Here is a 25,737-nt window from a genome sequence, read left to right on the forward strand (position 1 = left end):
ATAATTTTTAGGTGATCATCTGGGCAGACACAGACCTAAAAGTAAACTATTTTTAAAAATCTTTTAAGTCCAACAGTTAGGTCTCTGATTTGTGATCTATTTCAGTTAAAAGAAGGGAGTCCTTACTCTGTATTTTATTTTTATACAGTAGGTAGTTTCCCTTGCTTGTACAGTATAGGCTATAAAAACCATGGTTTCTTATTCAGATTACAAAAATCCTGACATTCCTATACTATTATCTTTATTTACCTAGATACATTGGAAACCAATACAAAGGGGATGGCAGATGATATGTATTTAACAGAGAGAAATAAGCATTGAGTAAGGGTGGGTGATGGACAGGAAAGGCTGGCGTGCTGCAGTCCATGGGGTAGCAAAGAGTCGGACATGACTGAGCAACTGAACTGAACTGAGGGGTTGGTGGTCTGGCTTTCTCCAGGTAAATGCTAATAGGGTAGCAGCCAGTCTTGGAGCTGATTAATGTAGGGAGGCACTGTTAAGATTTAGAAGACAGGAGCACTATAAGTCAAAGAGGAAAATGGAATGAAAGGGCTGATTAATGTGTAGTTGCTGGAATAGTCTTTAAGATACTCATGACCACTGCATTTTGTTAATAATGATGACGTTGAATCATTAAGGAAAGGTTAAACTATATTTTGTGTTCCTTGTTTATTAAGCTGGAATGTATGTAATACATTTTAGATAACTGGTTTTAAAAAATAAAATTGTTAAAATTGAAAGCTAGCTTTCCTCAAGTAAATTTCAGTTAATCCGAAATATGACAGTATTAGGTATCAGTTTTAATCAAATAATAGCCATGTTAAAAATATTGTACCACTGCACCATTCTTTTCTTTGCAAAATGATTTGGATTTCCAAAAGTAGTGTGCATGTAAGTTGTATAAACTTATTGGTATTTTATTGGTTTGGAAATTGCTGAAGTTAAAAGTAAAAATGTTTTTTACATTTTTGTGATTTAGGAATTATGACTTACATTTGATTTATTTTCAAATTCTTAATAACCTAAAGTAACAATGACTTAATGAAGTAGACATTTGTCATTTGTGATCACACACATTTTTGAATAGTTGCCCTACATTTTGGTAATTTCCCATGTTACAAGCCCTAACTTCACAAAGCAGTTCAGCTCAGTTCAGTCGCTCGGTTGTGTCCAACTCTGCGACCCTATGGACTATAGCACACCAGGCGTCCCTGTCCGTCACCAGCTCCCAGAGCTTGCTCAAACTCATGTCCATCGAGTTGGTGATGTCATCCGGCCATCTCATCCTCTGTCATCCCCTTCTCCTCCTGCCTTCCTGACTTTGCAAAGCAGTTGCCAGGAAATCTGTATTCTCATACCCACTCACAACTAAGGTAAGGAGGTCCATGACCAGTCATACTCTTCTCACTTGAAATTGCTTGGGACCAACATGAGGTGGCAGTCTTAGGCAAGAAGTTTATCTTTTGACAAAGGTGGTGGTGGGAGCTTCTAGTTGTTCTAGGTTCCTAGTATCAGAAGTACCAAATAATAGTGGCAGTCTAATTTTTCCTGGAGAAGTTGTCAAAGTGTAGTTGCAGTTCATATCTGTTAAGTTTGGTTCGTAACAACAAACCCTTAACAGAGCTTAATTCCTTTTCTACTTAGCTGGAAGAGATTATTTTGTTTATAGTTAAGTAAAAAGCTTGACTAAACAATATCAATGATTGCTTTTCCTAAAATATAATATTTTATATTGAAAATGTAAATGAATGTCTTGCTTTCTTTTTTCATTCAACCAGCTTAAACATTGTGTTATAATGGTTTTTCAGTTAATGGATTATTTTGCATTACAGCTTCTGTATATGTTTCTTACTAGATGGTAAAGTGTGCGGCCCATACTTTGACCTCTCTGTATGCTTATACATGATAGGCATTAGATAAAATTTATAAAACTATTAAAGTTAGGATACTTTAAAACATATAATAACTTATTTGTAAAGCTATTTACTCATGAATGATGTTCCTGCCAAGTTATTTATGACCAAAATAACCTTAGGTACAGCTTCTATTAGTATTTTACATAGTAACGGATTAATGTTCTCTAAGCCAGTAAGGAACAATCAAGAACTTGTCCAGGAAAAAAAAAGTTTTGTTCATTTTGTAGTGTTTACTTTTACTTACAGTTTTACTGAGAAATGATTGATATATATCACTGTATAAGTTTAAGATATACAGCATGATGGTTTGATTTACATAAATGATTACAAAAGTAAGTTTAATTATATCGATCATCTCATATGGATGTAATGAAAAGATGAAAATTCTCCTTGTGATGAGAACTATTAGGATCTACTCTCTTGAACTTTTCTTTTTCCCATTAGTGAATGCGGTTTTTATAAGTATCCTCAGACAGTCTTATAGCATCACCCAAATACTGAAGGCCTAATTTTTTGAGCTAACATTTTAGAAACATGTAGCACTGTATCTGATTTTAGTATAACACCTCAGAACAATTTTTTAAATTGAGGATAACTTTGAAAGCTGTTTTTTTTTAATCTGTCCTTGTGAGCACACTGGTTTGCTTCAGCATTTTTTAATATAGTGTTTTTTAAATGTGTTTAATTATTTTTTCATTGGCATATTATAGATATTGACTCTAGAGGTCTTTGGCAAGCTCCCATTCCATATGTACCACACTGCTGAGAACAGGATGGAGACTCACATTTCCAGTTCTAAAGGATTATTCCACATTACGCTGGCCTGTATAAGACCAGACTTTCTCTTCCTCCTACCTCTTCAGTACTCATGGTTTGAATTTAGCATCCATCATTGTCTCCTAAAAGGTTTAGTTTGTAGGGAACATAAGCATGAGTAGCAGCCCTTGAATAACTTCAGGCAATGTCCATATTTGGCTGCATCATAACACAACTATGTCACGGCCTTTCCAGGTACCTGATCCTGCAGAATGCATGAATTATTGCCTAAATTTTCTTCTTCCCAGAGTAAGCCAGTTGGTGCTAACTTTAACCTACCAGTGGCAGACTGTTTATATTGCTGATTCTTGCACTAATACACTATGTAAGCCTAAGGAAATTATCTCATTGTCCTTCTGTGTCCTTAATGTCCCCATCTGTAAGTTGAATAGTGTCTGAAATTGCCATATCTCTAGCCTTTATTGGCCAAAGGTTGCTAAAACTGTTTTAGGCAAAAACAAGTCCATAAAAGTGTTTTAGTCTGTTCCAACTCCTCGTTTCATTTTCTTCCCTGAGTACTAGTTATTACTTTTTCACCTATACAAAAACAGAGCATAATTGATTGTGACATGGTTGACCAAAATCAGTTTCAGTGCCAAGTATACTAAATGCACTTTTTGATGGTTGATACTCGAACAGATTCAATTTCCTATACCAAACCTTTAAACTCTTGAGTTACATTTCATGAGAAATAAATTGAAAACCTTTTTTTTAGTTAACAGAACATTGAATAAATGATTACTCTTCTCAGTATATATTAACTGTAGAGAAACTCAGTTTCATGTTAAGATACAAAATATACATAAATCTAACATGGTAAGATATACAGTATCTATAAATCTTTTTCATTTTGGCTCTTTTATAGCTCCTGGCTAATATTCTTCAGCTTTTAAAAAGTTGATTTATGAAATTTTTTTTTTTATTTCATTGGCTGTATAGTTTAAAAGTCACATAGTACTACTGAGGCTTTTAATGAAAGATAGCAACCCTTACTTCAGCTCATCTTCAAATTCATGACTCAGAAACATCTACCTTTAACTTTTTGGGTAATTTTTCTAGTAATTATTTTCATATTTCTTAATATATGCTTATGTTGCTATTAATAGTTCTTGATTTTTTAGCTTGGCATTATCTGTTGACATCCATCTGTGGAAGTGAAGATTTATTTCACTTATAAGTATTTCTGCTTATTTGCAAGTTACATGCTCTTTTTCTGTTAATATGGATCTTTTCTGCCTCATCTGTCTTATGTATTATTGATTAATAAATCAGCTCTATCTCATTTTTTACCCCAAACTAGACATTGTTGTTACTGTTTTGTAATAATGTTTATTTACCCATATGGTTCACAGTTGATTTGTTCTTCAATCCTTCTTTCATCTTAGAACTTCTGTGATCATCTTTTTCCTGAAGTATATACTATAGAAGTATTTTCTCTGTATCTTTAAATTTAGATAGTTTCTGTTACTGTCTTCAAGTTCACTAATCTTTTCTTCTGCTATGTCTAATTTGCCATTAGTCCCATTCAGTATATTTTCATCTCAGACATTGTAGTTTCCATCTTTAAAAGTTTAACTTGAATCTGTTTTATATCTTCCATGTCACTACTTAATTTTTCATGTCTCTACTTTTTGACTATATGGATTACAGTTTCAGTTACTACTTTAATGACCTTATTTGCTAATCCTACCATTTGTCTCATTTATGGGTCTATTTTGATTATCATTTATCTCATTATAGATCATGTGTTTCTACTTTGTTGTATGCCTAGTACTTTTGGTTTGGATGCCAAACATTGTGAGTTTTATCTTGGAGGGTGCCAGGTATGTTTATATTTCTATAGGTCTTCTAGAGCTTTTTTTCTGAAACGCCGGTAATTATTTTGAAACAATTTGTTCATTTTGGATCTTTTATGATTTGCTACTTGAGTCCAGAGCAATGCTCCGTCTAGGGCTAATTGTTCTCTACTGCCTGTGCAAGACTGTGCAAAGGATGCTGTCTAGCATCCTTTGAATTTTGAATTTTTCCAGTGTGGCTTGTGGGAATAAACACTTTATTTTCTAATCTTTTGGGTATTTTTCCCTCACCTGGTTTTGGGTTATTACCTTGCATGCATACACTAGTTATTGCTCTGAAGTTGAGGAGGACTTGGTAAAAATTTGCTGTTCTCATTTTATGCAGCTCTTTCTTCTTGAGTTTTATCTCTTGTAGACTCTGCTGCCTTGGTATCTCTGGACTCTTGGCTTCTCATCTCGTGGAGTCTGCTAGACTCTTATCTGGGTTTCCCTTTCTGCATCATGGCCTGAAAATTCTCTGAAAGTGACAAACTGCAGTAGTTTTTGGTCTCACCTTCTGTTTCCCATCTCTCTGAGATCACTGTCCTTTGCTTGATACTTAAATTCTTACAAATCATTGTTTTGTGTATTTTGTCAGGATTTTTATGATTGGTTCAAGTAGGAAAGTAAATTTGACTCCTTGTTATTTCGTCAGGTGGAAACGACATTTTAGAAGTTTTTACTTTAGAATGAGTTCTGATTTTTATCTCAATGAAAATAACTTTAATTTATCCTTATCCATGAATGATAGTTATTGTTTTGCATTTATTTTGTTGCTATTGAGAAATCTCTCAAATCTTTTTGTCATTTTTGTATATGTAATCTGTTTTTTCTTCTCTTCTGACTGCTTGCAAGATTTTTTTTTCCCTTTGATGTTTTATTGTTTTATTATGGTATGCCCAAGGGTGGTTCTCTTAATTTATTTTCTAAGGCCTTTTGAATTGGGGATTTATGTCCTTCATTATTTCTAGGAAATTCTTAGCCATTATCTCTTTGAATTTTCCTGTCATCACCACACTCCTACCCCATTTCTGTATTCTTATTTTCTAGCACTCCAGTTGATGGTTAGACTTTTATTTTTGAGTTTTATTTTTGTGTTTGTATTTTCTTATTTTTAGAAGTTCCTTTTTAAAACAAGTCTTTCTGAATCATTCTGATAAATTCTTATTACTCATTATTTTTAATTCCCACTTTTACTTCTTTAACATGCCCTTTTTATATTTTGTTTCATTAACTGAAATTTTTGAGTTGAATTCTTGTGAAGGCTTTAGAACCCCAATTTTTCTATGTAGAGGATTTTGAAGTGTGTAGTTTCTTCAATAAATACAGGTTTATTCAGATTTTTATTGTGTCGGTTTTGTTAATTTGTGTTCTTCAAAAAACTTGCCTATTCATTAAAATTGTCTATTGGCATAAAATTTCTTATAATAAACATTGTATTATCTATATCTGTAGAATCTATAGGATTAAATTATAGAATCTATAAACTCATTTTCATCATTTTCATTTCTGGTATTGGTTTTTGTGTGTATGTTTTGTTTTCCTCATCAGTTTTATCAGGCATTTGTTATTTTAATAACATTTTTGAAGAACAAACATTTGAATTTAATTATTTTTCTATTTGTTTTATATCTCATTAATTTCTGCTATTTCCTTTCAACTTTGGGAGTTTGATTTGCTGTTCTTTTTCTAGTTTTTTTCTTTTCTTTTAATGAATATGAATATTTTATTTTCAACTTTCCTTCTTTTCTAAATATACGTTCTTATTTATAAATGCCCCTCCAAGTACTGCTTTAGTTAACATGCATCCCACCAGTTTTCATTGCTATATGTTTTTCCTTCCATATTTCTGGTTCTACTAATTTGTATGTTTAAAGTTTGTTACTCTAGTCCCTACCTTGAACTTTCACATGCCTCGTTAACTTATTAAAGCCTAATCAGTATTTTTACCATCTTCCTGATTAATACAAGGACCTTGAAACACTATTAAATTTAATCATCTCACACACAGCTTATTTGCTATTGTTATAATAAATTTTAATTTTATCTTGTTTTCTTTTTAAACTCCACAAAGCGCTTTTATCATTATTTTATGCCCTATCTATATAGATTAACCTATATAGTTCCAATTTCTCACTCTTTTCTCATCTCTAATCATCAGTCTAGTATCACTGACGTTTCTTCCACTTGAGGTAAATCCTTTAGCATTTCCTTTGACTGAGGTTCTGTTCATCACAAATATGACATTTTTGTTTGAAAAGATCTTTATTTTTGTCTTCATTTTTGAAAGATACTTTTGCTCTGAATGGAAATTTACATTGATAGTTATTTTTTAAGTACATTAAAGATATTCCATTGTCTTCTGGCTTCCATGATTTCTATTGAGTTAGCTGTAAATCTTTTAAGTTCTTAGTTTCCATATTTACTCATTTTCTTCAGTTCTTTTTAATACTACCTTGCCATTTTAAAATAATCTCCTCTTTACCCATGTTTTCAGTTTCTTTTCACCAGACGTATTTTCCACCTCCTAAAATTCCCATATCTGTAGTTTTTTTAGAAGTCAGACTTTTTTTCCTGAGCCTCACAATAACTTCTTTCCTTTTATATTTTGGGGTTTTGTTTTGTTTTGTTTTAACTCGTTCCTTGTCATTGTATCTGTGTGGGAGTTCCTTAAGATCCAGTTACAAAGTGCATTGCCTTAGAGATTTAATTTTTTTCTGTTCAAGTCATGAGACTACATTTTGACATGAAACTACGTTAAACTTTTCTGAGCACCCAGGAAATGTGAATGTGGGCAATAAATCCACATTAGTCAGCTTACAGATAAATTCTTAGAAGAGATTTTATTTTTTTCCATCCACCACTCCTGTTGTGAAGACAGATTTCCTTTCAGGCCTTTAGTTGGGGCCAGAAGAAGGGACTGTTATTGCTAGTACACCTTTCTGCTAATACTGTGGGCTTTTGGAATCTCAGCTTTGTACTAGGGAGGCCAAATTCTACCATCCCACCACCACCCCCATTCAATGAAAAACTGAAACTCCTCAAAACCATAAGCACTTTTGAAAAAAAATTTTTTTTGCTAAAATGTCTAACATTGTTTGGATATTTAGATGTAATTAATATACTTAAATGCCAAATCACACATTTTATATGTTTCTCTATTAACTTCTTTAATGAACCAGACTACTTGATGAGATAATTTGTTTTATCAGTAATAGCAAGGTAGTTATAGTGTGACCTCTTAGCCAGAAATATAAAAGTAGGCTTTTTCGATAAAATGAGAAGTCCCAATACTGCTAAAATGGTGGTCTTACTGTGTTTTAACAGATTATAATATGATAGTACAGAAAAATAGCCAATGTCAGACATTATACCTCAGTGTTCATTTAGAGTTTATGAATTAGTCACATCTTTATAAATCTATTCCAGAGGAAGAGTTCACTCTTGAAAATTCAGAAATAAGAGAAGTTATTACATTTTCCCCCCTTTGTTGTCATATTCTAATGTCTCTCCTAAAACCTTATATGCTTCAATTTTTTTAATACAGATTTAGTATATCATACACCATAGAATTTACATATTTATATATAAAATTCTTTTGTTTTTTGTATATTCACAGAGTTGTACACCCATTACTGCAGTCGATTTTAGAACATTTCGTCACCTAAGACAGAAAGACTATTAAGATACTTCCCATTTCCCACACCTTTTCAATTCTAGGAAACCGCTGATCCTCTTTCTGTCTCCGTACATTTCTGGACATTTTATATAAGTGGACTTATACAATATGTGATATTTTGTGGGTGACTTCTTTCACATAGCATTATGTTTCAGAGTTCATCCGTATTGTAACATGTATCAGCACTGTATATTTTTTATTGCCAAATAATATTGCATTGTATGGATATGCCACTTCTTATTAATCCATTGGACAGTTGATGGACATTTCATGTTTCTACTCTTTGGCCATTTTGAGTAATTCTACTATGATCATTCATGTACAGGTTTTTGATATTTTCATTTCTCTTGGACGTGTACCAAGGAGTAGGATTCCTGGGTCACATGTTTAACTTTCTGAGGAACTGTTAGACTGCCTTCCAAAGCATCTGTACCCTTTACAGTGTACGAAGTTTCCAGTTTCTCCACATTTCTCACCAATAATTGTTATTATCTCTTTTAAAATAATCATCTTAGTAGGCATGAATTGGTATCCTATTTTGGTTTTTGATTTACATTTCTTGAATGCATAATGATGTTGAGCATCTTTTTATTTGCATATTATTCTTGGTATGTCTTCGTTGGAGAAATTATCCTTGGTCCATTTTTAGTTGGGCTATTTTATCCTTTTTTATTATTATATGTGTTCTTTCATTTTCTAGATACAGATCTCTTACTAGATACATGATTTTGAAAAAATTTTCTCCCATTCTATCATTGTCTTTTCACTTGATGATGTCCTTTAAAAGCACAAAAAGCTTTAGTTTTGATGATGTCCACTTCATCATTTTTCCTTTTGTCACTGTGCTTTTGGTGCCACATCTAAAAACACATTGCCTAATGCAAAATCACAAGACTTCTATCTTTTTATCTAGTTTAATTTTTTATTTAAGAAAATTTAAAGCAGTGCCCATAAAGAAAAAATTTTTTTGTTTTTACAGTTTCAACATGAGGAAATTTTTAAAGGGAAAAAAACACTCATAATCTCACTGACCTAGGAACCATTTATGTTTGGAATATTGTCATTTCCTTATTTAGTATGTGCATATATTTATTATTGATATTGTTTGTTAACTGCTGTGTTCTGATATTTTTGTGTTTATAGATGATATTCATAATTTTAATTTAAAGGCTATATAACATAGCCAGCTTATTTTCCAGCTATGTAATACAACTTCTTTATAGTTCTTTTTTCGTATATAGAACTCCAGTTAACACTTACAGACATGTAACTTTTTCTTCTATTGAATTATCTTCCTCATATAACTTTTTAGGTGTGAAATTATGGGATTAAAGGATGTAAACATCTTTATAGCTCTTATATGACATCATATTGCTTCTAGAAAACATTAAACTGTGCTTTTGTTTGCTGCTAAGTGACTTCAGTTGTGTCCGACTCTGTGTGACCCCATAGATGGCAGCCCACCAGGCTCTGCCATCCCTGGGATTCTCCAGGCAAGAACACTGGAGTGGGCTGCCATTTCCTTCTCCAATGCAGGAAAGTGAAAAGTGAAAGTGAAGTCTCTCAGTCGTGTCTGACTCTTAGTGACCCCATGGACTGCAGCCTACCAGGCTCCTCCTTCCATGGGATTTTCCAGGCAAGAGTACTGGAGTGGGTTGCCATTTCCTTTTGCAGTGCATGAAAGTGAAAAGTGAAAGTGAAAGTGAAAAGTGAAAGTGAAGTCGCTCAGTTGGGTCTGACTCTTTGCGGCCCCATGGACTGCAGCCTACCAGGCTCCTCCGTCCATGGGATTTTCCAGATAAGAGTACTGGAGTACTGCAGTGTTTTGTTTAGTAAACATTTAGAACTTTTTTCCATTTATTTTTAAGTTAATGGACTTGTGATTTGAATTTTACTTTTGAGCGGCAATGTCAGTGATAATCCTCCATCCATAAAACTCAGTATCAAGTTGTATGTTTATTTCTTCATCTGATAAAAAAAAAGAAAAAATAGCAGTACATCTAAACTGGAGAGCCTTGTTGTCTGAAGATAAATATGACATACTTAAAATTCAGTATTTTATGGTATTCTCTATTTTAAATAGTAATAATATAATTTGTTAAATTTTTTTAGGCTTCGGGAGCAGGAAAGAAAAGAAGCAGAAGAAGCTAGTCAAAAGGAAATAGAAGAATGGGAAAGAAAACTTCTAGCTCAAGCAGCTCCAACTTGTATGGAGACCATGTGGGAAATTCCAGCTATTGGGCATTTCCTTTGTTTAGCCCAGCAAATTTTAAATTTGCCAGAAATAGTCTTTTACGAATTGGAACGTTGTCTTCTGATGCCTCAATGTAATGCTTTTCTATCTAAAATAATGACTTCTCTATTAAGTCCTCCCCATCGCAGACCTACCTTACATCGAAGACCTACTTTGCCTTATAGGACCTGGGAAGCAGCACTGAGACAGAAAGTGCAGCAGTGGTACACGGCTGTAGGGCAGACAGAAAATCCTGACAACTGTGCTGAAAAACTTGGGTTGTGTCCTCAGTTTTTTAAAGTTCTTGGAGAAGTTAATCCATTGGAAGAAAAACCTTTTCATGAGCTACCTTTCTACCAAAAAGTGTGGATACTTAAGGGTCTTTGTGACTTTGTGTATGAAACACAAAAGGAAGTTCAAGATGCTGTACTTGGTCAACCTATTCATGAATGCAGGGAAGTTATTCTCGGTTATGATTATTTGGAGAATGCTTATGTACATTTTCCACAGTTCTGTGGTGCAGATGTACGGATTTACAAACAAAGACCTTTTCAGGCCCCAGAATTTCCAATTCCACCCATTAAAATACAAAGAGTACCTCGGATTAAACTGGAGAAATTGAAGTGTGACTATGTTAGTGCAAGTAATGGACAGCATAGGTGTAGTAGAGAAGGCCTGCCCTCTGCCTTCAGAAAAGAGCAGGAAATTAATTTTGATCCAACCTGCTGCCCTGCTAAAATGAACTTAGATAATCATGACATCTCTGTTGAAATGGAAGTGAACTCTAACTGTGAAATTAGAATTCACAGGCCCTGTGAAATGAATATAACTGATTGTTGTAAAGAAAATTTAGAGAAACCAGGAAGTCCAGGGGAGGTTACTAGCTTTGGAGAGCCTCTCAGTCCAGGTGAAATAAGGTTTATAGAAAATCAGGAAAAATATGGTGAAGCTTCCAGAGTAAAGCCTGAACCCAGTCCGTTAAAAGAAAATGCTCTGAAATCTTGCCAGATACATGTAAATGGAAGCCACAGTGATCATCCAGACATTAACTGCCACAAAGTTGTAAGGGATATTCTATTAGAACAGTCACTGCAGAGCCACAAGAAACTCAAACTAACTAAAATGAGGGCAAAAAAGAAGAAAAAGAAAAAAAAGAAATTGAAAGATATTTTTAATGAAAACTTACAGAGAAAGCGCGAAAGTCTTCATTCCCTTGCATTCAAGTCTTACAAACCTGAGATCCAGAATAAGTTACTGATCATCAAAAAGAAAGCAAAACACAAGAAGCACAAATCTGGTAAGCTGACACAAATGGGCAACGATTACATTTTAGCATACTTCAAGTAGTTCTTTCAATTAGGCATCATGGAAGGCTCTGATTGACATAATGAAATATATTGTGTGTGTGTGTGTGAATGTCAAGTTTTATATTAGTCCCCATAATTAAAACCCAGAGCAGAAGAGGTTTTACGTACTAACAACAACAAAATACCAATGTAATACATTTGAATTGAATTCTCAGTTGAAAATCTTTGAATATTCTCTGGACCAGTTTCTCCATAAGTGATCCTTGCCATCCTTTTTAAGAAATGTTTTTTCCCCAGCTTAAGGGCAGTTCTGTGCAATGGACAAAGCACTGATATCAGGAGCTATCATTCCTAGAACTAAAGTTCATAGCAACTAGCTTCTTAAACCAAGGCAAGTTAGATTATCTTTCTGGGTCCTAGTTTTTTCCCACATTATATATTTTTAGCACTCTGAAAAGTTCTCTTAGTATATATTTTCATATCCAGAAAAAAATGTCTATAAGGAAAAAATTACATCAACTTAATAACTTATGATGGGCTTCCCTGGTGGCTCAGATGCTAAAGCATCTGCCTGCAATGCTGGAGATCCAGGTTCAATTTCTGGGTCAGGAAGAGTCCCTGGAGAAGGAAATGGCAACCCACTCCAGTACTCTTGCCTGGGAAATTCCATGGACAGAGGAGCCTGGTAGGCTACAGTCCATGGGGTTGCAAAGAGTCAGACACGACTGAGCGACTACTTTACTTTAATAACTTATGAAGCTTATTTGTTTTAAGGATTTGTAAGTTTGTCTTACACCAAATTTAAGTACTCACTGTATTTGTCACAAGCCTGTTTGAATGTTAACAACAAGAAAATCTTACAAATAAAGTTTTCAGTGAGTGATTGTGCTGCATTTTAAATTAGGTGCTTTTGCTTTTCCTGTTGTTTGCCATTTAATCAATTTCTGTCTCAGTTACCAATAGGATAGATGAGATAAAAGCTTCATTTAATTGACACTAAGAAAATGATGCCGGATTGGGAGAAGCTTGAATGTTTTACTGAAACAAGTTGTGGTTTATCATTTGTGGGTTTCAGTTTTTTACTCTTTCCCTCAGTAACAAAGATAATTAAGATTTGACAATAACTTAATGAGTTGGCAAATGAGGGAAGTGAACTTTGTTTAGTTGATATAGTTGTTGTTATACCTTAGTTGTTTAAAATCATTAAATACAATTAAATATTTTAAAATGTGTATGTAATATATAATTGATAAAGCAATAGTATAAAATTTACTATCAAGAACAGGCTTAATTTGTTGAACTAAAAATTGCAGAGTGATCCACAATGATCTATATGATAAAAAGGTACAGTTTTTTTTTTAAGGTAACTTTCAGTAATAAATCCATTAAATTTTACAAGCAATCCATTAGGCTATATAAATTTATTTTGACTGATTTGCCAAGTTCTCTTTGAAATGTTAGCCTCTAAAATAGTAAGTAATATTTTTAAATTTAAAAACTTTTTTCAATTCTAAAGTATATAGTTTTATTAATACCATTGTCACCTAAAACCTTTTAAGTGTTCATTTATGACCTATGATTCAGGTGTTCAAATGTCATTATGACTTATTTATGATGGCTTATAGAATAGATATTGATGTAGCTCCTATACAGACTACCAGTTGCAGAAGAAAAACATTAGCTCCTGAGGATTGAATTAAAAGGAGTTTATATTGTAAACACACTAAGTGTTGCTACATTTTTTAAATGAAAGTTTGGAGTGTGTGTAGGTCAGATATAAAATTTGTGGGAGTTGCATGTCCAGTTCTAGACAAGTATATGAAAAAAACTGGAAACCAAATTCAGTGAGTACTTGTGCATGCTCTCAGAGCCTGTTGTTGGGAAGAAAAGGCTTGCAGCACGAAGTAGAAGAAAATAATGCACTTGCCTATACACTTTCTCTTTTTTCCTTCAGAGCAAATTTTAGAAAGTCAGTTTTCAATGACAAAAATACTAGGATCTGGCTAATACAGTTTTCCTCTTCCTTGTTAGTACTGAGTAAGCATAGACCAATTATTTTTCTTCATTGGACACTAAACTTCTTACTGTCATAACAGTATTACATAAAATGATATAACAACAAAACATTTGTTTTATATCATTCTGTATACTTGTCTTTCTGAGACTTTGCCCTGAGCTTTTTTTTCATTAGATATGTGACATCGGGGCCTTTTATAGTTGGTTTTGGGCATATCCTAATCCAGTGTTTTCTTTCTTACTCTTTTTAAAAGTAAGCCTCACGGTCATAGGTTTGGGAACTATTCCTCTTACAGATTCACATTTTGCATTAATACAGGTCCACAATGCAGCTTACAAAACTTTGTACCAGATATTTCAGGAATTTTCAGATTTTAGAAGGGTATACTGATGCATGTAATGTTTATTAAATAACATCCCCAGTGGACTTTAGGGCAACCCCTGTAATCAAATGTATAATTTCTACAGGAAAATGTATGGATAGTTTAAATGAGATGAAGACTATAAAGAACCTCATAAGACTTTATCATGTTTTGATATAAGCTGTTTTTAAAATTTTAGTTTTCAGAAACTTTTGGACTTCAGAATTACACATATATGATTCTAAGCTGGTGTATTAAGGACTCCAGAAAATCTTGAAGAAAACTGTTTAGTTTTGTTTAACCTAGTATTTTTACAGAACTTTTTTCCAAGTAATAATATTCTGTAGAACAGCAGTTTTTGGCACCAGGGAAGACACTTTTTCTTCGGGGGTGGGAGTAGCTGGGGAGGGTGATGGGTCACGTGGTAATGGGGGGGGGGGGTGGGCAGTGGCAGAGGAAGCTTTGCTCACTTGCCACTCTCTGTACAGCCCAGTTCCTACCAAGCCGAGACCCAGTACCAGTCCCTGCATCCAATCTGAGGCCCAGAGGTTGGGGACCCTTGCTGTAGAATATGCTTTGGGATACGCTGTGTCATCCATGGCTGATTTATGAACCTCTACTTAGAGTGGACTAAATGTGGTTGGTCTGGATTTATGTAGTCAACCTGGTCCATTTTCTGTTGATTACACGTACCTGAAATTTTGGTAGAATCTTCAGTAAAACCTTCTTATTGTAATGGCAGATGATTTTTAGTAGAAGGCACAAAGATAAATTGGGTGAAAATGATTTGCTAATTTTAGTGCACTGAGGCAGTTTTGTGACCCATAAACATTTTAGTCTATTTTCAGAAGTCAGCTTTTCTTTCTGCCTTTTTAAAATATAATTTTGTTTTTAATTTGTTTATGTATGGCTGTGCTGGGACTTTATTGTTATGCAGGCTTTTCTCTAGTTGCAGCAAGCGGAGGCTACTCTTTAGTGGCAGTGCACTGATTTCTCATTGCACTGGCTTCTCTAGGTACAGAGTACAGGCTCTAGGGCACATGGGCTCAGTAGTTGTGGTGCACAGGCTTAGTTGCTCTGCAATATGTGGAATCTTCCTGGACCAGAGATTGAACCTGTGTCTCCTCCACTGGCAGGTGGATTGTTTACCAACTGAGCCATCAGGGAAGCCCTCTTTCTGCCTTGTAAATTTTGAATTTATTTTCAGTTATTTAAACCTGTTCCTTATTCTTAGGAACATTATAGAATATAAAAACATTGTCATTTTCCCAATTGTGCATACTTATAGCACCAGATACTTCTCCTTCATAATACTTATTTATAAAATTTATTCTTAATAGTTGCATTTATTTCTAGGTTATTTTGATGCTTGTCTCCCCTCATTTCTATAACATCCTTAAGAATAGAAGGATTATTTTTGGTTTTGCTCCCTAATACTTAGCACAATAACTGACACATTGTGTAGGAATCTATTGAATGAATAAATTAACACACATAATATGATTCTCCAAGATATATTAATAACTAAGATTTACCATTTAACATGTATTTTCATATTCTTTCAAAGCATTTTTATTTTTGAGTAGGATTATACTATACATACCATTTTGCAGTCTGCTTTTTTGCCCACATGACAGTTTACCAAACATCTTTGTGCGATAAATAGATCTCTGTACCATCATTTTAAATGAGTGCCTAGGATTCTGTTATGTGTATTGTGTAGTTCATTTAACTAGCTTCCTTAATGAACATTTCGGTTGTTTTCAGTAACATACTATTGTAGATTGTATAGAGCAAGTAGAGTTGACTGAAATGAGTTATAAATTTTAAAAATGAGAGGATTTTTTATAAAACCTGAAAAAATAAACAGAAATGATTCACAATACACTGACTGTTAAGAAAAAGCTTGTGGTATTTTTAAGTTATTTATTTCAACCAGTTTGGTTTGGAAGGTTTTTTCCCTACTTACGTGGTCATTATTTTCAACCAAATCATTTTGTGTAGTTCATCTAAACCAATCAAAATAAACAGGACAAGTGTTGTAAGTGAAGAAATTAAGATTCAAATTAGCAAATAGCCTCATTTAATAATTGTTAAGTATACAGTAAAGACCATACAATCAAAGGTCAGAGAAGATAAATCAATGTTTTCTATAGTATGATTTTATAGAGGATGAAGGACTTTGAAGAATAAAGGGGATTGGGTAGATGAAAGTGGTTAATAAGTGAGCAAAACCATGGAGGTATAAACAAAGTTTCACTGAGAAAAAGTAGAGTAATTAGAGAAGAACTTAAGGAAAAAGTTGAAAAGTTGACAGTTTAGAAGCCATTTGAATGATGGAAATATGCCATTTGGGGATGATCTCTTTCTGGGTTTGTGGTGCTGTTTTAGATAATTGAATCAGGAATGCAGTCTGGGAAATGAGGTTGAAATAAAATATATCAAATATATAAAAAGTAATGAGCTGGTTATAGGGAATGACTGAGAAAGTAATATAATCTACAATATTAATCAAATAAACCCAGGCCCGTATTTTTGAAACAGTTGTATAATTCTGTGTTAATATTACTATAGATATGTGTCTTTATGGAGAAAATTCTTAGAGAACCAATTCAAGATGCCAAGATACAGGAGTGAAAGAATTGATTATATTCCATGGCCTTTTATTTTAATGCCTTCTACTTCCCCCACCCCCCAAAACCCAATACTCTTACAATGTTTTCTGTGTACCAGGCACTATTCTAAGCCTTTTACGTCTCATCTAAGTCTTACAATAAATAAATAAAAGTAAAATGCCAACTTAAAAAGAATATATTAGCCAACATATGGACATTTAGTAAATAAAAATCATATTTAGACTTTCTATGACTTTACAGTCTAACAGGCACTTACCAGAATTGCTGATAATACATATGCCCTTGGGTTTCCAGTTTTAACAGTGATCAGTGTCTTAGTATAGTGATCAGTGTCTTAGTATTCATTCACATCAGGATCCCTAAAATGAAAGTACTGAGATAGAAGTATGTGTGTTGAATAGTTTTTAAACATGAGAATGCTGAATCTAGGAGCATTGAAGTGGAAGTCTGAGTAGTTCAAGGAGCCAAGGAGTGAATACAGGCAAGGATACAAGGTGAAGGTAAAAATGAAGAATGAGACGGAGGAAAGAGTTGGATTGGGAATGATAGTCACCTTAATTTTTCTGATGAAGTGTATTTCCTTATTCTGGATGACTACAATTCTATGCCTATGTTATAGTGTAAATCTGTATTTTTAATTCTATCTTTCCCTGTTAAGTTAGGCTTCCTTCTAGAGCTGATCTAAGCATAATTTTTAAAAACTTCATTAGGTTGTGCTTATATCATTAATTAGGAGGCCGTATTTAGGTTTCCTTTTCCATTTTGAGGTGCATGTTGATACTTTTTGCCCTGTCTATGTTTTAGGCTCAGGAATTGTGTTGAAATTCTTTGTATATTTTAAATTGACTTTTGACAGTTATATTTTATGAGACCAGGTGACTTAGGGCAATGGGTGTAAAACTCTGGGTATGACCAAGTAAGCCCCCTGGGGTGGGGGGAGTATGTAACTCGCCCTCTATATAGCTGCTTGTTTTTTAGTCGTTTCCAGCTCTGTGACCCTATGGACTGTGTAGCCTGCCAGGCTTCTCTGTCCATTGGTTTCCCAGGCAAGAATACTGGAGTAGGTTGCCCTGGAGCAAAAACAGATTACCAAATAAAGGCTGTGTGGTTTTATAGTATTCCATTCTCCATTTTAAAAGCAATAGTTAATGAACAGTAACAGTTAATTTTTATTGATGAATACAGGAAACTTTATTTTATTTTATTTTATTATTATTATTATTTTTTACTTTACAATATTGTATTGGTTTTGCCATACATCAACATGCATCCGCCACAGGTGTACATGTGTTCCCCATCCTGAACCCCCCTCCCACCCTCCTCGCCATACCATCCCTCTGGGGCATCCCAGTGCACCAGCCCCAAGCTTCCTGTATCCTGCATCGAGCCTGACTGGCGATTCATTTCTTATATGATATTATACCTGTTTTAATGCCATTGTTCCACTGAGGACAAAGATATTAAGTAATAGTGAATATGCAAATCTTATAACCCTAATTAAAGGAATGTTCTGAAACCAGTCAAGTACAAATTACATCCCTGCAGAAAGTCTGAAAAAATGCAGTATTTTAGCATAAAAAGAGCACAGCTTTGAAGTGAGACATGTCTAGTACAAATATGTGCTTCAGTACATATTAGTTATAAGTTCTCTGTTAATTTATTTACCTGATTATAGCCTGTTTATTTCTCTGTGAAAAATGAGCTAATACTTATCTTGCTGTAGTTTCACAAAAATTAATGGAATAGCAAATGCATGGTACCTAGCATGGTGCCTGGCACATGGTAAGAATCAATAAATGGTAACTATGATTTTTAAGAGGTTAGAATTACATAATGGAAAGAGCATGAACTTTGGAGTTAAGAGTCCCTGGCTGTTGGGGATTACTTATTATAGTGTAACACTTAAGTAAGTTAAGAACCTTTTGATCTTCATTTATCCCACATTAAAATGGAGGTTTTGCCTACCTTGGAAGGTTTCTTTGAGAATTAACTGAGATAATTTATGTATCGCCTTACTAAGTGTCTCCATAGTAAGCACTCAATAAATGTTAGTTTCCTTACTAGCATTCCTAGGTCATGTTGTGAAACTCTTTGGTAAATTGTGTAAATTATTTAAATTCTTTGTCTGTGTTTTCCTCGTTATAAAATGGACTCAGAATTGTAAACAGTTACCTGCCTTCCTTTTCCTACCCCCAGACTGAACATTTCTGATGAAGAGTAGGATTCTTATATTTAAGGATCTTAACTTGTATACAAAATGAATAATGGGATTTTTGTTGTCAGTAATTCCCAATCTAGTAAGGAAGAGAAACATGTAAACAGATAATTGTAACACTGTATAGTGTTACATTAATTGATAAATGTACAAAGTTGAGTGGTAACATAGAGAACAGCAGAACAAGAAGAATTAAAATGAAGGAGTAAGTTAATAAAATAAATTGAAGGTTAAAAAATAATTAACATTTTGTTTAAACTCTTACCACAACGTATCTAAGGCAGATGAGAACCACTAATGCCGTGTTGATGATTTGCCCTGTGCCTAATAGTAGTCTAAGCTCTTAGCATACTTTAACTTGTATAATTCTCACAAAGTTGGTAATATTATTATCCCTGTTTTAGTGAAGCTGCACAAGGAAATAAAATAATTTGCTCAAGGTCTTGCAGCTTGTAAGTGGTTAGAGCTGAAATTCCAATCCAGGTAGTTAGTTCCAAAACTCCCAATACTACTTGCAGTTTCTTAATAACATTTAAATTATCTAAATGACATGATGAAAGGAGGTACCCAGTAACCACCTCAGCTGCTTAATTTATTCAAATAGAGTGGTTGTTAGAGTTAATTTTACCTAAGTTTAGTGTCTCTGTGGCAATAATATCAGATTGATTGGAAATATCAAAAACGTCCTCTGTTGTGCTTATAAATTAGTAAATACAAAATCAAATTATTTTTAAAAAGCTAGTCAGAGGTGTTCTGAGGGGTGGGGAATAGGAATGAGGAAGGATTTCATTTCCTTCAAACTGTCCTAAGTCAGCAAGCAATAAATCTTTTCCTGTAAACTTTCGGTAATAGTAAAGGTAGCATGTCTCAGAGGAGAGATATTTTGGTGTTCAGATTCATCAGTCCACTTGAGAGTTACCTATTGCACCCAGTTTAGAAATCAGTTATTAGCTGTGTTATATAGTATGATAGTGCTCAGTCATATCCAGCTCTTTGTGGTCCCCATGGACTGTAGCCTGCCAGGCTCCTCTGTCCATAGGATTTTCAAGGCAAGAATACTGGAGTGGATTACCATTTCCTCCTCCAGGGGATCTTCTGGACCCAGGGATTGGACCCAGGGATTGAACCCACGTCCCTTCCATCTCCTGCATTGGCAGATGGATTCTTGAGTAGTAGCACCACCTGGGAATCACTTCTCAGATACTGCTAAAGCAGCCCACCCACGTACCTATTTTTGTATAAATTTAGTTCTAATATTTGTACTGTGTGAGCACATAAGCAAATAAGAGTAATGAGAAAATAAAATATATGTTAGGTTCTTAAATTTAATTAAAAGCAAAAGTCAGTAGCAGGTTGTTACCTATTAGAACAAAACACTAAAACCCTTGTGAATCTCAGCAGTTGAAAATTTGCAGTAGTTCAAGTGTGGTATACTTGGGTTCTACTGAGTCAAAGTTAGAAATGATTCAAATTACAGTTCTGTGATCTGATTTTACAAATACAAAAGAAAATACAACTATATTGTAAACTAGAATGTGCTTATGACTTGAATAAAATGCTGCAATCAGATTGATTGTTTTCATGCAAAATCATCATAACTATTAAGAAAATATTTAGAAAAGAACAATAGGGATTATTGTATAGCAGTTTTCTCTTTTGAAAAAATAGTAGTTTTTAAACTGATTTTAGCATACAAATGATTGTGAGCTAAAATTAACTTTAATTTTTTATTCCCTTACATTGTAAACTTTTGGAGGGCAGGGTTTCCATTTTATAATTCTTTGTTGTCCCCATAAATTGTACTGTATCTTGTGTTTGTTAAATAAATAATTTATTAATTGATTTTGCCAATTATAAATGGGGAAAAACATTTACTTTAATATGTTCCTTACTAAAATAAGATAGAGGCTGTATGTATGCATGTATTTCTTTAGTCTGTGTAAATACATATTATAGATTATATATACTTTATGCTATAAACTGAAATTCTTTAAGAATATGGATTTATTTTTCCCTGTGGTTTCTGATTGCACAAATGATGAGGTGCACTTTAAAGGGAAATGTTTACCTTGTTTTAAAACTGGTTATTGAATACTGCCAACAGCAGCCCATTAGGGGAGTGCAGAGCTAAAGAGATAGAAGGAAAATCTTGTTTCCTAAGCTACTGAGAGGATTTTCACACTAGGTTGAATAAAGACCATAGTCTTCAGAGTATAGTTCTGTACAAGTTCCAGACTACAGAAGTCGTTGTTAAAGGTAAGGTTTTTTTTCCCCCTTATGTAACCTCATTTTAAGTTGTGAGTTATATTTTAACTAAGCAGTAGTAATATGACTTTTTATTTTCCAAATCTTATTGTAATAAATTCTGGTACCGTGCAACACATAAGAGATTATAATAGTTTGGCTGTTAAGAAAACACCATTTGTTAATATGTCTGTTATGGGTAGTTAAAGTTTGATGTTTGCTTTTGCTGGGGCTTGTTTTGATTCATCATTTTTATTTGACTCACTAGAAGCCATCTGTTAGTTATAATTTAACTTTCAAGGTTCTATGTAATTTGCTTTTTGTTAATGAAATGCTATAAACAGCATTATGAAGCTTTTCTCTTTTAATCTTGAAAGGAAAAAAATCCATATCTAAAAAAGCAATCACAAAGAAGAGGAAAACTGTCACAAAGTCACCTACTGTACCAGAATTTCAGGTAAATGTTTCAATTTTGTCTCAAAGTTTTTCAGTTTAATTTTTTATATCTGTGTTTATATTGTTCCTCAAGAGACTGGCCAAGTTCTGCCATAACACACAATACTTCAATGAAATATTTCCAACTATGACTTTTTCCCTGCAAGTGCAGACATAGCAATGATTTAATCTGCTAGTATTTCAGAAATTTTTACCTCTCTTTTTGTCTTGATATTAAAAATATCTGTGGTTTTTTTATGCTATGCTATCTTATATAAGTGGTTTAATAGAAATATGTTAAACTGTTAAGTACAGTATAGCGTACAGTGTATGTGTGTGTATATACATACACACACACACACATAAATATAAATGTGTAAATGAAAGTCTTCCAAGAACAAACTCTAGTTTGTACATGCTAATATTGCCTAGGTAATCTATTTTAATTTATTTGGGCACTGTAGAAATGATAGATTTATTAACTTAAAAAACAGAGTTTTTTTTTTTAACACAGCTATATATGAACTTCAGAGAGAATATTAACTGAATGGTTTTTAAACATTTCTGCAAAAAGAAAAAAAAGTACTTTTATGTTTTGCTATGTGATTATGTGAAGAGTTTTCTGTTTGAAGCTGATACTGGAATAAGCAGAGAAGTTTACCTTAATTAAATAATTTTATTTTCTACTTTATAAAAGATGAGTTTTCTACAACAAATGACTCTAAAAATTTTCTTGTAGTAGTGTGTCCTATCTATTTCGGGTTGGTTTAGATTATAAAACTAACAATTCCAAAAAATATAAGTGATGTTAAAATGAATTTCTGTGAGTGTAACAAAGAAGAAAATAAAGGAGTAATAACTGTGAAAATATTGATAATATGTAATATGAGTTTAACAATTATGTACATCCAAAAATGTAGACACATCCTTTTTTTTTTTTTTTTAAGTAAAATTTCTATTTTAGAAGTGTTTTTTTTTAGTGGAAGTTAATAACTGGTCAAATTTAATACTTTTAAATGAACAATAAAGAAAATAGATATGTTTTTCTCTTAGTATTTTAGAATATTTTTAATGACATCCTTAGGATGAATAATTTCTACAGAATCCTTTTATATAAAGTAACCCTGGTTCCAGCATATTCAGTATAAAGAAAAAAAAAGTATTTACTGTTTATTTAGAGACCTTTCTACCATTGCTTGTGTGCCTTATTTAATGCTACAATAGTATATAGTTATTCATTCTTCCACTGATTTCGTGCTTCTCCCACTTATTTTTTTCCTTAATACCTCAAAGTATTTATCCTGGGAATATGAATCTCAAGACAAATCTGGTCCATTGTTGATATTTGCCTTCATCCCTATATTAAATGGATGATTTTTATATGTAGTAAGTAACACTGCATATTTTTTTTTAATTGAAGGTGGTACTCATTAATGAGGCATGAAAATTAATTTAGTATATTACATGGCCAGAATTTCTTTTTTAAGCTAACACAGTTAAAATAGAAATTTTAAGAGTGTGTCAGATATAGTAAAGGTAATGTTATTTCATAAAACTTTGGTTTCCATTGTGTGTGTTTACTGACATGCAGTGTAAAATGTATTTTTGACCATGAGTTCTGGGCAAAAAAGTATGAAAAACACTGTCTTAAGTGATGCTTTTAGTTAGTTACTGACCATTTGCTTACCACTCAGAAACTGAAGGTCAAAAGTACATGTTTTGCTGAATTGAACTGTTTAAAATAAACAACATCCTCTTCCTGGCTCTTGAGGTTTTCTGGAAAGAGGGCAGAGCTGTGTGTTGGGGGTGGGTGGGGCTAGGGATGGGGAATAGACTTATGAGAACAGGTGTTCCTATTCCTAATTTATAATTTAAATACCATGGTAGTATTGAGAAAGAAAATTGACAGCCATCTTCCAAGAAATAGGTCATTTGCTTCAAATAAGCAAAGAATAGGAGATAATATTAGTCACTAGTAAACTTTGTTGTTACATGCAGAACTTATAGTTTTGCCTTTCAGAATAATTCTGTGATAGTTTCTTTAATTATTTGAAAGTCTCCCACATGTAAGAAGACTGATTATTATAAAACAAAGAAGTGAATTTCTTTCTTTCTCAAAAAGCTCTAACAATGACATTTGGTACTTCAGAAACATGTCCAGAGATTAAATTGCATGAAGTTGTTTGTTTGTTTTTTTTAAGGTTCTGGTGAATTGAAAAAGTAAATCCTGTCTTTGACCTCAACTACTTTTTAATTTGATAGTTGTTGATTTTTTTTTAGCAAGATGAAACGTGTAAGCCTGTTTGTTTCAGGAAGAATCCATGTTTATTCATATAAACAAGTGATACCTATACCTCAGGACAAGACAGTAATCATCCCACTCCTATTTAAAGTATACACTGTAAACAGTCAAAGGCCTGTTGTATTTATATTTGTGTGTATATTATAATGAGACTGACCATATCTGTACCAGTTTTTCCTAGGAGTTATATCAGTGGTTCTCAAATGTTCAATGGCATAAAAAGAAACTTATACTTTTATTAAAAATGAAAAATCCTGGGTTTCATCCTCTAATGGTCCATCCTTGATTCAGAGGGTCTAGATAGATATTAGTAATCTGGATAGTACTTAAGCATGTGGATTCTGCAACCAGGCTACTTGGGTTAGAATGCCATCTTAGCACTAACTCTGTAACTTAGTTAACTGCTCAAAGCTTCTAATTCCTTATATGTACAATGGAGTAATAATAATAGTTCCCACCTCATAAGGTTGTTGTCAGGATTAAGTGATAGAACTTAATGTTTTATTATCTTATTTTTTAAATAAGCATGTCAGATGCTTCAGACAGTACTGTATGAGCAGGAAAGTCAATTAATTATTTGTTAAAGAGCTTCTATTACTGACCTTTATCACTTTACCCAGAAATTTAAGGGCTTGGAATAAGTCTCAGATTTGGTCAGATTTCATCATTAAGCCTACAAGTATTTGAAAAGTGAAAAACCACGTAGTAGTATTTGCATCATTATATTAGAGGGAAAACCTGTGCTTAGCCCTTCTTACTATAGTGCTATCGGGAGTTATACATTTGGCATATAGGGGAAGTTGCCATGTTTTTACTTAGCAATAGTTTCAAAAAGTCAGGAAATATTTTTAGTCATCAGCATGTGGGTGATTTAAGCTTTTGTGTCAGATTTAACAATTTTACTGATTACTTTGTTAAATTGACTAGACTATTTTTTTGTTTTTCTATATCAGTTTTGTAGTACAGGGAAGACTGTTAGATTGAAAAGTGAATATTGATTTTCTTAATAAAGTTAACTTTTACCAAGAATATTAATATGTTTAATATTTGAAAGAGAAGCCTAATATTATATGAATTTTCTTTTTGTGCACAGTTATAACAGAGTCATAGAAAGTATTCCTAAAACATAGTTTGTCAAGTCTCAATAAGATACAGTTTTAAAATTAAGAGACTTAGGTACCATGACTCTGCTTTTTATTGGTAACCGACATATTCCATGTCATGTGTGCTTGCTCCTATTCCATGTGTGTGATTTATTCTAAAGGCTTCTTTGCAGAGAAAATCCAGAATCCAGGTGTTGACTAAGATTTATATAGAAGTATTGTTTTTTAGCATAACCATAAACTCAATGATCCTTAACATAGCTCTGAAAAAAACACTGTTGCTCCATTTTACCAATGGAGAAACTAAGGGATATGAAATAAAGTACTATCCTCAATGTGACAATTTGGAATCAAAATTAAAATTAGAATTTAACTGCCTCACAGAGTTAAGGACCTTTTGATTATATTGTTATTTTGAATTGCTGCCTCTTAAAATGAGTATTTTCAGCTTCAGCTTTTTATTTCACTTTTAACATCATGGAATTTTACTTCCCCCTGAAATTTTTTTCTGTTTTTATATATTGTACCTTGAGAGAAACACCAGTTTTTACTCATATAGTGGTATAAAAATGTTTTGATTTATTCATCAGACTTGTCATATTGCTCATGATATCTTTATTTGCAGGTTTTGAAGTAGT

The 25,737-nt window shown here is 33.2% G+C and overlaps 1 protein-coding gene across 5 annotated transcripts in view; it reads left to right on the forward strand.

Moving 5' to 3' along the window:
* KIAA2026 (KIAA2026 ortholog) overlaps positions 1-25,737 on the forward strand; it is a 116,114-nt gene that overhangs the window by 50,436 nt on the left and 39,941 nt on the right. For all 5 annotated transcript variants that reach the window (XM_006080597.4, XM_006080598.4, XM_025279072.3 and 2 more), the window contains 2 exons: positions 10,359-11,776; positions 21,637-21,716. In XM_006080597.4, coding sequence (XP_006080659.3) covers positions 10,359-11,776; positions 21,637-21,716 — 1,498 coding nt within the window. The remainder of the gene's footprint in view (positions 1-10,358; positions 11,777-21,636; positions 21,717-25,737) is intronic.

Source organism: Bubalus bubalis, chromosome 3, assembly GCF_019923935.1.
Source record: "Bubalus bubalis isolate 160015118507 breed Murrah chromosome 3, NDDB_SH_1, whole genome shotgun sequence".
Taxonomy (NCBI): Eukaryota; Metazoa; Chordata; class Mammalia; order Artiodactyla; family Bovidae; genus Bubalus; species Bubalus bubalis.